Consider the following 15,470-nt stretch of genomic DNA (forward strand, 5'->3'; position numbering starts at 1 on the left):
CGGTTGTCTGGCTATCTATGTAGAATGTATGTGTGTAACTCTGTAAGGTGTTTTAGCTCTTTCACATCCTCTTTTTCTTTGTAATGATAGAAACAAGCCAACGATCTGGTGAGCACCCTGATGAAGTGTACACCTCACTACATCCGCTGTATCAAACCCAATGAGACCAAGAAGTCCAAAGACTGGGAGGAGAGCAGGTGAGAGTCTACAGTCATGGCAAAGTTTAATTCTTACTTCCTGAACATTATTAATGGGGATATTGATTTAGTACCATTATTAAAGTAATACATTTTGTGAAAGTGGCCATTTATGAATGTTAAAGCAAAAAAAAAAAATCAATGCTTTGAGAGCAAAACATCCTCACTAAGCAGCTTCTGCCTTTAATGCGGCATCTGAGCTTGTCTTTCATAAGTTTTAACATTTCCGGGGGAAAATCGCAGACAAACATTTTAACAGGATCTAACCATTACTCTAGTCTCCAGAGTCACATGACACATAGTCAAGCTTAACGTTTTGGTGAAAACCTTTTTTTCCCCTTGAATTCTATGATGAATAGAAATTTCAAAAGAACAGCAATTATTTTTAAAAATAGAAACCTTTTGCAAAATTGTTAATGTATTCACTGTTTTTGATCAATTTAATGTATCCTTGATGAATTAAAGTTTTAATTTCTTTAAAAAAAAAAAAGCTAAAATACTACATTTTTGAAGGGTAGTGTAAATCAAAATGGAAAACTAGAAGGAAAAGTAGCAATAAAAGGATTCTAATTTTATTTCTCAGCATGGGTGTCCTTTGTCCTGACAGTTCTTTAACCTTTTTTTTTTTTTTTTTTTTGCTTATTATTCCTGCCTTTTTCCTCTTTTACCACAGTGTTTTTGGAATGAAACATGGAATGAAATGTTCTGATCCGGTGCATGTATTGTTCAGACTCTAATGCTCTTCCTGTTATGAGGGTTTGTGAGCATTGTTCATGTTAGGCAGTATAATTAGCACTCAATTTCATTCTCAGGATGTGTGTCCAAAAGATTTGCATTTATTTAGTCATTTATTTTGGAAAGACCGATGGGGAAACTACCAGAAGTACCTTATTTGTTTATAAAATTGCAACAGGCTGAGAAGAATTCCTGTAAAGGGGCTTTTTGAGTTGTTGCTGTAAATATTAACCTTCCTTCCATTCTTCCTTCCTTCCTTCCTTCCTTTCAATCGCTCTCTCTCTAGAGTGAAGCACCAGGTGGAGTATCTGGGTCTGAAGGAGAATATAAGAGTAAGGCGTGCCGGCTATGCCTACAGAAGAATCTTCCGCAAGTTTTTGAACAGGTAAAAACAGTTTCAAATTCATCCTCAAAGCCTGACAGGAAGTTCTTCATAGAACATCATGGAATGAGAGCATATGGTCACATCTGGCGTTACAATTTCATCATCCAGTGAGAAGACACCACATTTTCACAAGAAACCGCTTCAGAAAGAGAAGGAAGAGAGATCTTAGAGTTGCAAGTGTATGTTATGGCACATGTTGATGAATTTTGGTTCATCTTTTGTTGTGGGCCAATAGTTGGGCAGTTTCCTTTGTGCGTTCTTCATCTCAATGTGCGGTGAACAAACATCATTATGTTAGTTTAAGTGTGTAATTCTTCCATTATGACACCAATTACTTTGCATGCTTCACTGGGTTATTAACTTTTTACATAAAAGTAAAAATTGAATCATCCTTTGGTGTGTTAATATTAAACGTCTTATTGGTTTTAGAGTTACTTTTTTACTCCACCCTGCCAGCGTTTGTCTTGAGCACACACACTTCATACAGGACTCCACTTCAGAAGACTTTCAACTAAGCATTTTGTACTGTTACATGAATGAAAAATGCATACTTTACTCAAATGTATGATTTCATTCTCCAAATGATGATCTCTCTCAGGTATGCCATTTTGACGAAGGAGTCATGGCCGACGTGGCGCGGGGATGAGAAGCAGGGTGTGCTGCATCTCCTGCGCTCCGTAAACATGGACCAAGACCAGTATCAGCTCGGACATACCAAAATCTTCATCAAAGCTCCTGAGTCGGTAAGACCTGACAAGGTTGGACAAGTTCAGTTTAAACCTTTCAGCAACATAATACCAAGTCTGTTTTAATAAATATAAATTTATCTTAACAAATAGTAGTGCATTTAAAATAAAATATCAAAACACTTTGAAGAGTTAGAATTGCACATTTTGTTTCTCATTTAGTCAAACGTCTTTTCATTATAAGACTTCGCATGACAGAATTTACCAAATATTAGAATAGGAACCTTCTGCGCACTTCTTTGCATTCCAGCTCTCCCATATTCACACATACATATGAATGACAGTGTAATGTGACCACACCTTAGGTGTGAGTGTCAAAAAATGTCCACATCCTTTTTGTCTTAATATTGAACAGTTTAACTAAAGTTTTATCATTTAAAACCAAACCTCTTTTTTTCTTGATGTTTCACTTGAAAACTGTGCTTGTGCCATTTTTCTTTAAAATACACTACTGTTGAAAATGTTGGGGGTTTGAAAAAAATCTAATTTGCTCACCCTAGCTGCATTTATTTGTTCAAAAATACAGTAAAACAGTAATATTGTGAAATATTAAAATTAACAGTAACTGTTTTCTATTTTAATATATTTTTAAATGTACTTTATTTTCATGCAGTTTACTGCAATCTTCAGTGAACTAGAATAAGAAATATTTCTTTCATTTCATTTTTGTGGAAACCATGATTTGATGAATAGAAAGTTCAAAAGAAAAATGTTAAATTTAGTTAGAAAACTTGTTATATTATAAATGCATTTACTGTCACTTTTGATCCATTTAATTTGTCCTTGCTGAATAAAAATATTATTTTCTCTTAAAGTCTTGCTGACCCCAAACAGTAGTGTAAATGCCATTTCTTTTTTTTCACAATGCAGTTCAGCATTTTTATACTTTTTAAAATGCATCAGTGTTCATATACTTTGTGACTGCTCTACAAAATTCACTCAGATAAACATTTTAAAAAACTAATAATATATTTGCAACAAGCTATACCAGCAACAGCTGGCACAAACTCCAGCATGTAGAGCATTGTTTCTTGCTTTTGTCTAGATTTAACATTTCAGTTGTGCTGTAATGGCAGAAGAGTGGTGAAGTGTAAAAGTCAGCCTTTGTCTCGCAGACATCAGCTCAGCTCATAGTGGTGATGAATAGTGGGCAGTCAGCAAGAAAGGAGGAGGGACACTGGGCTGGTCCCACGTCAGCACTGTTAGGTCAACATTACTCTGATACACAACTGCAGTGCTGTGGTAAAGCTGCTTCTGTTATGTCCAAGACAGCTTTGCTTTTTCCACTGCACTTTTTTTTGTGGATTGCTTATGAAAGCACTGCTTGTGGATGTGCTGTGATCTCACTGTTGACATTTAGATGTACACACGTATACGTAGACCCACAGAATAAGGCTCTGTGGCTCGGCATGAATGCAGCAGATTATCCAGAGATGTGTGACTTTGGCATATAGGTGTTAAAACGTTGCCTTTTCTATCTCTGTGTGTAATATTAAATATGGGAGAGCCCAGATTTGAGCTGCCCAGCCTCTCAAAACAAAACTCCTTCTGAGATAAGGTGCTGACACAGAGTAATTAGTTCATGACTACAAGAATTTCTTTAGTGAGAGAGAGAGAGAGAGAGAGAGAGAGCATGTAGTAGTCGCTTTGCTAGAATGAACTCTTTGATCCTTCTAAGAGCTGATGAAGTCTTACAGGGTTTGCATGAGACATCCTAACAGTCTGATAGGATGAATCTCACCAACATTGTCAAAAAATGTCTAGGCCAGATTTTAGCACAGAATCACAAGAGGAGATATACTAATTATTTGCATTGTGGTCCTTATTTTGATATACATTACTTCATACACTACTGTTCAAAGGTTTTGGGGTCAGTAAGATTTAAAAATCTTTTAAAAAAGCTGCTTTTAAATAAATCTGTAACATTGTGAAATATATATATATATATATATATATATATATATATATATATATATATATATATATATATATATATATATATATATATATATATATATATATATATATATATATATAGTGCCTTGCAAAAGTATTCATACCCTTTAGTTTTTTCACATTTTGTTCTGATACTGCCTTATGTTAAGCTGCTTTTAAATTACTTTTTTTCAACATCAATCTACACTCCATACACTGTAATGATAAAGTAAAAAACAAGTTTTTAATATCTTTGAAATTAAAGAACATTAAAAATAAAAATCTTAAATGATTCCATTGCATAAGTATTCATACCCTTATCCGGGACAGCTGACATTTAGCTCAGGAGCATTCATATTGCTTGTAGATGTTACTACACTTTGAGTGAAGTTAACCTGTGGCAAATTCAATTGAATGGGTATGATTTGGAAAGGCACACACATCTTAATAAAAGGTTTAACAGCTGATAATGCATATCAGAGCAAAAACCTCTGATGGAAACTGAGGAAAAGTTCAGAAAAAAAATCTGCTTCATTGAAATTTCACAGAAGCATCTAATCTCTGTTACCCTTAATGGAAGATGTTTGAAACAACCAGGACTCGTCCTAGAGCTGGCCTCCTGGCCAAACTGAGCAATTGGTGGAGAAGGGCCTTGTCTAGACTGGTGACCAAGAAGTTGATGGTCACTCTAATTGAGCTCCAAGATCATATATGCAGATGGGAGAAACCTACAGAAGGACGAACATCACTGCAACACTACACCGATCTGGGCTTTATGGCGTTGTGGCCAATCTCAATCCTCTCCTCAATGAAGACACATGAAAACACACTTGAAATTTGCAAAACAGCGCCTAAAGGACCCTCAAACTATGAGAAACAATATTCTCTGGTCTGATGAACCTCAATTCCATCATGTTTGAAGGGAACCAGCTCTGCTCATCACCTGCAGAGTACCATCCCAAAAGTAAAGTGTGCTGGCAGTCTCATGCTATGGGGCTGTTTTTCAGCGGCAGGGACTGAAGGACTCATCAGAATAGAAGACAAGCTCAATGCACCAAAATATTGAGATAATGAAAACCTAGTCTAGAGCATTCAGAACCTCAGACTGGGCAGAAGGTTTACCTTCCAACAGGACAATGACCCTAAGTACACTGAAGGAGTGGCTTATAGACAACTCTGTAAATGTCCTTGAGTGTCCCAGCCACAGCCTGGGCTTAAACCCAATCAAATATTTCTGGAGAAACTTGAAAATGTGCATCTGATCCCATCCAACCTGACAGAGAGGTGAAGAGGCGAGGAGAAGAATGGCAGGTAATTGCCAAATGATGATGAGCAATGCTTGTCGCATCAAACTTGAGACTGTAAAGGTGCTTCAGCTAAATATTTAGTGAAGGGTATGAATACTTATGCAATGTACTTTAAGTTTTTTTTATTTTTAATAAATTTAATTTGTGACAATTCTGTTTTTGCTTTGTCAATATAGTGTATGGAGTGCAGATTGATGTGGGGGAAAAAAGTAATTTAAAGCAGTTTAGCATAAGGCAGTAACAACAAAGCGTGAAAAAAAAAAAATGAAGGTATGTGTGTGTGTGTATATATATATATATATATATATATATATATATATATATATATATATATATATATATATATATATATATATATATATATATATATATATATATATATATATATATATATATATATATATATATATATATATATATATATATATATATATATATATATACATACTTATGGTTTTTGTGGAAACCATGATACTTTTTCAGGATTCTTTGATGAACAGTTTTAAAAACAGCATTTATTTGAAATAGACATCTTTTGTAACACTATAAATGTACAAAATTCACTTTTCATCAATTTAATGCATTATTACTAAATATAAGTATTAATTTTCTCAAAATATGTATGTATATGTATAAATATGTACTGACCTCAAACCTTTGAATGGTATGTACATGCTGGATAGATTATTATAAGTAGGGATGCACAATATATTTGGGCATATGAAATGACTTATTTTAGTGTTTTATTTTTCATTTATTTGAACAAAATGGTATAATTAGTATAAATGTGTTGTTTATCAGTTATTTGCCATAACATTAGACTGTTTATCAATGGGAGGTTTGTGGATGTGTGTTAGTTTGTGTGTGGGGTGGGAGACAAAGAAGGATTTCATTGTCTTGACTCATAATTTCTCATCTTGTGCCAGCTCTGTGTGTGTGTGTGTGTGTGTGTGTGTGTGTGTGTGTGTGTGCGCGCGCGCGTTTTTGTGACAAATGAAGACATACATTTGTATAATGACAAGGGTATGACATAGGTATTACAAGGAGAAGGTGACTTTTCAGGACATTACCTCATGTCCCCACTTTTCAAAACGCTTATAAATCACACAGAATGGAGTGTACTGAAAATCTGAAATAGCACAAAGTTTCCTGTAAGGGGTAGGGTTAGGTGTAGGGTTGGTGTAGGGCATAGGTCACTAACAGGCGGACCGCGGTCCGGGTCCGGACCCAGAAGCCGTCCCATCTGGACCCGGACCTACATATCTAGCTTCCATTTCAACTGGTGCAGCTTTTGTAGTCTTTACGGTAGCGGACTCCGGTCCGAATCCGTGAAGGCTTTTGACATAATGAAATAAATACCAAACGCTAATTTCTAGTAAATCTAATGTATATCTAGCAGATCATGGTCAGCTCTAGAGCCGTTTGGGTGCAGTCGTGCGTGCAGTGATGAGAGCAGAGAGCTGCCCGCTGCACGCAGACAGATGAAACTTTCAGTGGGTGAAAAGCAATGGCATTTTCAAAAATTAGGAAAGTTGACGGGTCCTTAAAAATCTTAAATGTTACAAGAAAGTCTTAATTATGATTTGAGGAGGTGTTAAATGTGGGGACTGAAAGACAAGAATTGCGCCATTCATTGAATAAATATGAGCGCTGCACGTTTCAAAGTCATCTGCTTCGCTGCTCTGTGGAGTCTGTCTCTTGGGCTTTGTGTACTGCTGCCGTTCCCAAAGCGCCACCTGCTGGAAGAGAATGATTTTCCATTTTCAATCAGCCCGTACAGTCTGCTGTTGTCAAAGGCCAATGTGAAAATCAATCCATGTTTTTAAGCAAACACGCAGAGTTGTAAATGTGAACTGGTGGATCAACAAGAAGATGTGTTATAAAATGTAAACAATTAAGGCAGTAAAATATATTTATATGTTATTTAATTAATATAATACTTGATTGTTTTTGTGAAAACCTGCATCTGAACAGTAAATTGTGCTTTTTACAGTCATTAAATTTTTTTTTTTTTTTTTTTTTTTGTGCAGGTCTTAAAAAAAAAGAAAAAAAGGTCTTTAAAAGTCTTGAATTTAAGCTTAAATATCCTCCAGATACCCTGGCCTGGCAAAAACTATCAATTGTTTTTTATATATAATTGTTCGGACCTCGGCTGGTGGGGAGGGTTCATTACTGGACCTCGAGCCGTTTTAGTTGAAGACCCCTGGTGTAGGGCAATAGCACATACAGTTTGTACAGTATAAAAACCATTATGGCTATGGGATGTCCCCACTTTTCACAAAAACAAATGTGTGTGTGTGCGTGAGATAGAGAGAGACAGAAAGTGTCAGTGCCAAGTCTTTGTGATAATGATAGGATCTGATGTTTAGTCTACAGCGCAGCAGAGCTGTGACAGTGTGTTCTGAGGACATACAGGAAGCACAGTGGAGCTGCACAGTGCTCAAAGCATTATGGGATGACCACAGGACATTTTGAACAGTTGCTTACTGAGAAATATGAAAACTGAAATCAAAAGAGAAGAAACTGCTATATGACAAGGACAGACCGAACCCACTGTGTCATAATGGGACTGTTTAATACTGCTTTGATGAAGAGTGACCTTTAGTGTAATGGACAGGGTTATACAGCTTTATACTGTTATGTGAAATATTAGATGTTAAGTCTGAATTCAGCACATAATTCGTTTGGCTGATTCAAACTGATACCTGATGAATTTGTGAGCCCTTTTATTGATTGTTTTAAACAAGCTGCATTATATTCTGTTCACAGCTCTTCCTGCTGGAGGAGACAAGAGATCGCAAATTCGACGGTTATGCCAGAACCATTCAGACGGCCTGGAGGAAATATTGTGCACGCAAGAAATATGTTCAAATGAGAGAGGAGGGTGAGTTCAACACTCAGATGATTTGTTTGAGTGAGGTTAAGATTTTACATACAAGCACCAGCATACAAAAACAAACACATTATGAGATGGTAGAATGTGTCGCAGTTAAAAGGGGAATTCAGTGGTTTTCCCCTGTATGTCTTTGGAGTCTGACCTCAACTGCTGCTTTCAGCTGAATTATTGTCATTATATTTAAAAGTAATAATAGACACACAATAGACAAAAATACTCCCACCTTGTTTGGGTGTTTATTCGGCTATGTGCCCTTTTGGCCCAGTTTCAGAATAAAAACACTTTCGTAAAACACTTTTTTTATTTTTTCAATTTTCAATTTATTTATTAACAATGCCTAACTGTCGACATACATTTTGTTTAAAAGTTTGGGTTCGTTCAAAAGTATTATTATTAAAAGTTTAAGTACACCTTCATTCAGAAGTATTATTATAAATTATAAATTAATAAATCAATACATTTCTTGAGCATCAAATTGTGAAGGATCATGTGACATTGAAGACTGGAATAATGGTTGCTGAAAATTCTTTTTTTTTTTTTTTTTTAAATATATTAAAATAGAAAATATTTATTATTTATTAATTGTAGTTGTATTTCTCAATATTACTGTTTTTCTTGTATTTTTGATTAAATAAATGCAGCCTTGGTGAGACGTTTTTCAAAAATGTGAAACATTCTTACCAACTCCAAACTTTTGAACAGAAGTATTTTTTTCCTGTAACAATGTAATTTCCACCACATCTCAGATTGGAAATTTGATACGTTACATTTTTTTTTTTACACTTTGCAATAAAATGATTTATTCTGCTAATTTTACAGCTTTTATATTTTATATAACGTCACATTTAATTTTATATAACATATCACTTACAATTAATTATTTTCACAGTTCTTGTATCAAAATCGCAGCTTGATTGGAAATTGGATGCTTAAAAAATTTGATTTATAAATGACATTTACTTATATTTTTTCTTGTTTTCTCACACATCACGTCTGGATTTATTTTCAGGCATACTCTTCTGAGGTCTCATTTTTTGTACGTGGCAGGTTATGGCATAAGAACTAAAGCTTTGAAAATAACACTGAGCACTGATTTTATCCTCTTCCAGCCTCAGATCTGCTGCTGAACAGGAAGGAGAGAAGAAGGCACAGCTTGAACAGGAACTTTGTGGGTGATTATATAGGTATGGACGACCGGCCCGAGCTCAGGCAGTTTGTGGGCAAAAGGGAGAAGATCGATTTTGCAGACAAAGTCAACAAATTCGACAGGCGGTTTAAGGTGAGGTTACCAAAATTAGCACACAATTGTGCCTGGTACAGCTTCTATGGCTCAGTGACCAAGATTCAGTCTTTGACTTCTTAGCAAGCAGGTCAAATTTCGCCTAGATGACATCTAAAACTGTGTTTTTATCTGTTCAGAGCATCAAGAGAGACCTGATCCTCACCCCTAAATCTGTCTACCTGATTGGAAGAGAAAAGGTGAAGCAGGGGCCAGAGAAAGGGATGGTGAAAGAGGTCCTGAAGCGCAAAATTGATGTAGAGAAGATAATGGCTGTTTCTCTAAGGTACGTCAACGCACAAGCTCGGTCAGTTAATTTAACTCAATGGCAAGAAACAACAAAACCTATCACTTGAGGTGTGAAAGCACACATTTTCAATCATTTAAATAGGAACTGTAAAAATTGAGCCACACGGAGGCTGCCAAATGGGCTGCAACTTCCCTCCCATATGTAAAGCAGAGCCTGCCTGTATGCAGTCCCAAAATGCCTTGCATAACCATCTGCAGAATTATAGGCATAGAAACATCAAAGGTCCAGTCTGGTTGTTAGAGCCGTCGTCTGCCCTGTGTTACTTAACACATGTTGAATCGAGGTCTGCAATATACAAAGCTTCGGCTCTTAAAAACATTTATAGTTCTTTTAGTGTTCACTGGAAAGGATCAAATATCCACAACTCTCTCAAAGGAACATAACCTAGATTACAGATCTAACATATAAGAACCAAGGACGAAGTACCAGCCCCCACAACCTTGCATATTCTCATTTTGGAGTGGGGGGTTGTCAGTAATGTGAACCAGGTGTTGCTGGGAAGGGAGAGTGCACCTTGTAAAAAACTCATTAGAAAGGACTTAAGTTTATTGGGTGAAGCAGGGCATCTCTGCATGTGTCCCAGACATGGAAACTTCAACAGTCACCGTATCATTTGCTTTTTTTTTTTGAGACCCAACAACCTGTGTGTCTGTGGAAACCCCCGAAAGCGCCTCAACACGTGTAACCTGTAATAAAAGACGTCTCATGTTGAATGATTGAACAAACGTGCATATTTCAGATCTTGAAAAGACATTTGTCTCCCATACAGCACAATGCAGGATGACTTCATGATCCTGCACGAGGAAGAGTATGACAGCCTGCTGGAGTGTGTATTCAAGACGGAGTTCATCAGTTTGCTGGCACGCCGATACGAAGAGAGAACACAGAAAAAACTACCTCTCAAATTTAGCACCACGTAGGTTGAAATATATTTAACGTGGCTACAGTTATAGCAAAGCCATGACTTTATTCTTAATGAAAAAGTGAGAAGATTAAAACAAGATTTTTTTTTAGATTTGGACTAAAGGTGTCTAAATACCTTTTTTGTTTACCAAGGCCGTATGTATGTGATCAAAAATGCAGTCAAAACGGTAATATTTTGAAAAAATAGTACAATTTAAATGAACCATTTTCTATTTTTGTTCCTGTGATGGCAGAGCTGAATTTTCACATTTCTCTGGTAAATGGAAAATTCAAAAGAACAGCATTTATGGAAATCATAATAAACATTTGCTTTTATATTTTTTTATTTAATGCATTGACATTCAAGCATGTCTAAATAGCTGAAGTGTCCAAATATTTCTTGCGGCCACTCTGCACTAATGAATGACTGTGACTGGACCTGCAGGCTGGAAATGAAACTGAAGAAAGAAGGATGGGGACCCTGGAATGCCGGAGGGTCCAGGCAGGTGCAGTTCATTCAAGGTCAAGGGGACGTAGCTGTGCTGCGACCCTCAAATAAAATGCTGCAGGTCAGCATTGGACCGGGTTTGCCCAAAAACTCACGTAAGTGATGACTCGTGTTGTGTGTTATTCACAATATCATTTAATATTATTTAATTCAATGTTATTCGTCAGTCATGCAAGATCTCATACACCCAAATTCAATCATTCAGGTCCTACTAAGCAGGGTGTCACTCAAAGCCATCCCAACATGTCCAGGACACACCACCACACCCCAACACGAGTCGCACCCGGGCCTCCAGGTACATTAAGTTTCCTAATCTTCTCATTACCTCAGTCGCTACGCATTTGTTCAAAAGATCTTAAGCTTGTATGTTCCTCAGCAGTTGCTCACCAGAACGGAGGGCTGAAGAATGCAAATCACGCAGCCAATCAGAGAAACTCACAACATCACAGCAATCAGAGGCCGACATCTGGAAACGCGGCCCATCCTTTCTTGCCTACTAATGTCAGTCAGCTCAAGGACAGAGGCAGCAGACAGGCACCCCAGCAAACCAACCTGGATTTCCTCAAAGTACCAGACCAAGGGGCCGCAGGGTGAGAGCACACAGTATATACACACACACTTGAAATGATATAGCTAACAACAAACTTTTTACTGAAGATAAGGTAAACATTTGTCTGATTGCTAGACGCATAGCTGGAGCTCAACTACCAGACATTATCCATGCAAACAAAATAGTGATCTGCATTTGAATGTAACATGCATGTATCTCTTTACCATAGCAGAAATCGACAACCATCTGACAATGGAGGAATGTGAGTCTGAGCATGTGTGTAGTTTGTTAGGTGGCAGTGGTTGTGGTTCCTTTTGAATAGCGATAGATCAACCCCAGAGATGCCCAACTTCAAAGACGCCATCGCATCCTCTGAGTCTTGTCTTGTTTTGTTTTTCCATTTCCTTATCACATTTTATAGATTAAAGTTTGTTTTACACTACTGTTCAAAGGTTTAGCTGCTGTGGTAATATTTTGAATATTGAATATATGAATTTATTTGATCAAAAATAGTAGTAGTAAATTTTATTAAAGTTTTTAAAATAACTGTTTTCTTTTTGAAAATATTTTAAAATGTAATTTATTCCTGTGATGCCATTACTCCAGTCATCAGTCACATGACACATATGTTGTGTTCAAGAAGCATTTATTATTATTATTATTATTATTATCAATGTTGAAAACAATTTTGAAGCAGTTTAGTTTGAAATAAAATTGTGTAACAATGCACGTCTTTACTGTCACTTTTGATCAAATTAATGTATCCTTGCTGAATTCAAAAGAATAAAAAAAAGTATTACTGACCTCAAACTTTTGAATGGTAGTGTATGTTACTGAATAGACTTCAGACTTCAGATTGTGAATATATATGAGAGACTTGAACTTCTACGAGGTTAAGGACTTTAGGTTGGGCATTTTCTAACATTTTCTCTGTTGTAGTCATGATGCGGGTCGACTCAGACGCATCATGAAGGCTGAAGGGCTAACAAATGTCTCTTCATTGCAACAGCTGAAAAAAAACAAAAACAATTCTGGGCTTAAAAGTGAGGTGGAGGATCAACTGAATGAAGTCTGTTTGGAAATTAAGACTTGTTCAGACTGACAATGCCACTATGCATAAATGTGAATCTGTCGCCACCTAGTGGGGAACACATAAACTAACAACACAAAATCAGACAGCTAACCCTCTCACAGCAGCTACATGGTGCTTCAAGAGCCTAGTTGACTACCTTCACTTGTAGAAGCATGTTCCTGTGGTTGCTGCAGTGTTAGAAATGTCATATATAAGTCCATCAGTTCATGTCCTCTGTGAATTTTTTTTGTTCTTCTTTTTTTCCCAAGGGCCCACAGACAGTCTACAAACAGGCCCACTCCAGGAGGTGGCCGTCCCAAGCCAGCCCCCAAACCGAAGCCCCAGGTGCCTCAGTGTAAAGCGCTTTATGCCTACGACGCCCAAGACACAGATGAGCTAAGTTTCAATGCAGATGACCTTATTGACATCGTTAAGGAAGGTGAGAGGGTACAAAATGCTTGTTTTGCGTAATATAAATGTTTTTATTGTGGCAGAACGTAGTCATATCGATATCTGTCCATTATGTCTAGATGCCTCTGGATGGTGGACAGGGAGGCTGAGAGGTAAACAAGGCCTTTTCCCAAACAACTACGTGGCTAAGATCTAACCTCTTCTGCCTTTAAAGAGGGGTGCAGACTTGTTAGACAAAGAAGGACAAGAAAGGAGAGAAAACTGAGATAATGAAGGAAGGAGCGAGGTGTGCCATGGCTGTGGTTAAACTCCTCAAAAGCTCTGCATTCTGGTGCCACGGACACTTGAGGCCATGCAGGCAGACGCCGGTTAGACACAAAACTTTTCTCCAGGGCGCGGAAATTCTGAACTGTCCCTGTGAGCACTGATCAAACTATTTATTGTATTTATATTATAGCTTTCTACAGTTTATTTCTGATGTGGTTTGTTCATCTGTCATTGATATTTAAGGTGATCTTAATTCACTTGAAGAGATGAAGTAGCCATTTTATGCGGGAACAGGCTTTTTTATTTTGCTTTTGAAATGGATCAATTTTATATGTAAATTAAGGTGCTTGCCTTTCATAGTCACCTGCTGTTCGTGATTTTTATTTTATTTTTTCCAATTTCTTGAAGTCATGTCCAAATCAATGGTTTTAGTGGGGAATTTTTGCTGCTAAGGACCGTTTTACATGTTATTGCCTTTCACCTTGTAATTAACAGAATCCCAAATGTATAAAGTGCACTACGGCTCTTGAAAACCATGGTTTGTATGCTTTTGAAGTTCATAATCTCAGAACAATGCTGAATGTATCATTGTGCAAAAATGCAAACAGTTGGGTAAAACTGTCTAAATTGAAACTACAGTGGTATTTCCATGCATTAAAGACACGCAATCGGCACATTGTTACTGTATAGTTACGAAATATTATATCAGTATAACAATACACAAATGTACTGGTCAGCTCATCCACACCAACATTCACCAAGGTGAAGAATCAGAGGCTGGATCCATGAACATCTTCTTAAAAAGAAGGTTTCCATATTTTCTTAAGAATAAAGTGACAGTTGGTGTCTGATTGTATACTATTCTACTGATGAGGTTGCCATGTCTAATACAACAAATTCAAAACTTTATGCTTTTAATCATACCCTCATTTTATTTTTCTTTGATACATTTAAAGTGAATTAGACTAATCATTAGAAATATTACTTCCATTTGGAACTTTATTTGGAGGACATCCAATAAATTTGGGGTACTTAAGATAAGTTAGAGGTTATCCTAATTTTAAGAAGTTATTTATGGTGACTTTAAAAGAACATTCCTTTCAAGAATTTTAATTGAGAAAAATATTTTGAAAATACACATTAGTAACTGAAAGTTAGAAAATTGCAGTTAAATGGTTTGTTCAACCAAAAATGAAAATTCTGTCATTAATTACTCACCCTCATGTCGTTCCAAACCTGTAAGACCTTCGTTCATCTTCAGAATGCGAATGAAGATATTTTTGATGAAATCCACAAGCTTTCTGACCCTGCGTACGGCAATGCAACTGTAATGTTCCCAGACCAAGAAAGATAGTAAGGACATTGTTAAAATAGTCCATGTGACATCAGTGGTTCAACTGTAATTTTATGAAGCTACGAAAATACATTTTCTTCTCTTCCCATGATGCATGTGTGTGCTGCTGATGTAGAACACACATTCACTATGCCTTGTTTACAGAGGGAAGCAAAGAATCGTTGAATAAATTATTTTTGTTTTCTTTGTGCACAAAAAGTATTCTCCTTATACTCACTTTTATGACCTTGTGTCAAGATGAAACTTTAGATATTTCACCTTAAAATTTTAATCAAATATAGAGACTCCAATTTCATAAATGCAGGCATAAAATGCTCCTGTGTGTATAAATAATCTCTGCAATTATTAGTGAATGAGGCTGTTAGATCACGCCTCCATGCCAGATCATTAAGATCCATCCCCAGATGCCAAATCCTGGTAAATGAACTACTCAGCAAAATGGTCGAATATCCAAAACTTGCTAACTGCCAGTCTTGTGTTACCCAAAACCATATGAACCATCTTCTATCAGCCAAGTCGTTGACCGAGCAAAGCCAATGAAGAGCAGGAGACAGAGTGATGATAAATGGAGCAGTTTATTGAGTAATCTTAGTGGCATTTTTCAATGCTCAGACT

The 15,470-nt window shown here is 36.6% G+C and overlaps 1 protein-coding gene across 7 annotated transcripts in view; it reads left to right on the forward strand.

Moving 5' to 3' along the window:
* myo1ea (myosin IEa) overlaps positions 1-15,041 on the forward strand; it is a 54,015-nt gene extending 38,974 nt beyond the window's left edge. For 2 of the 7 annotated variants that reach the window (XM_058780729.1, XM_058780734.1), the window contains exons 17-29: positions 91-197; positions 1,219-1,317; positions 1,916-2,060; positions 8,075-8,189; positions 9,311-9,480; positions 9,621-9,766; positions 10,560-10,706; positions 11,139-11,296; positions 11,407-11,496; positions 11,578-11,791; positions 11,981-12,013; positions 13,093-13,262; positions 13,354-15,041. In XM_058780729.1, the coding sequence (XP_058636712.1) occupies positions 91-197; positions 1,219-1,317; positions 1,916-2,060; positions 8,075-8,189; positions 9,311-9,480; positions 9,621-9,766; positions 10,560-10,706; positions 11,139-11,296; positions 11,407-11,496; positions 11,578-11,791; positions 11,981-12,013; positions 13,093-13,262; positions 13,354-13,430 (1,671 nt within the window). In that variant the 3' untranslated portion in view covers positions 13,431-15,041. The remainder of the gene's footprint in view (positions 1-90; positions 198-1,218; positions 1,318-1,915; positions 2,061-8,074; positions 8,190-9,310; positions 9,481-9,620; positions 9,767-10,559; positions 10,707-11,138; positions 11,297-11,406; positions 11,497-11,577; positions 11,792-11,980; positions 12,014-13,092; positions 13,263-13,353) is intronic. The other 5 variants (XM_058780732.1, XM_058780731.1, XM_058780733.1 and 2 more) reach the window with 5 other exon arrangements.
* Positions 15,042-15,470: the final 429 nt, after the last annotated feature.

This window comes from Onychostoma macrolepis, chromosome 07, assembly GCF_012432095.1.
Source record: "Onychostoma macrolepis isolate SWU-2019 chromosome 07, ASM1243209v1, whole genome shotgun sequence".
Taxonomy (NCBI): domain Eukaryota; kingdom Metazoa; phylum Chordata; class Actinopteri; order Cypriniformes; family Cyprinidae; genus Onychostoma; species Onychostoma macrolepis.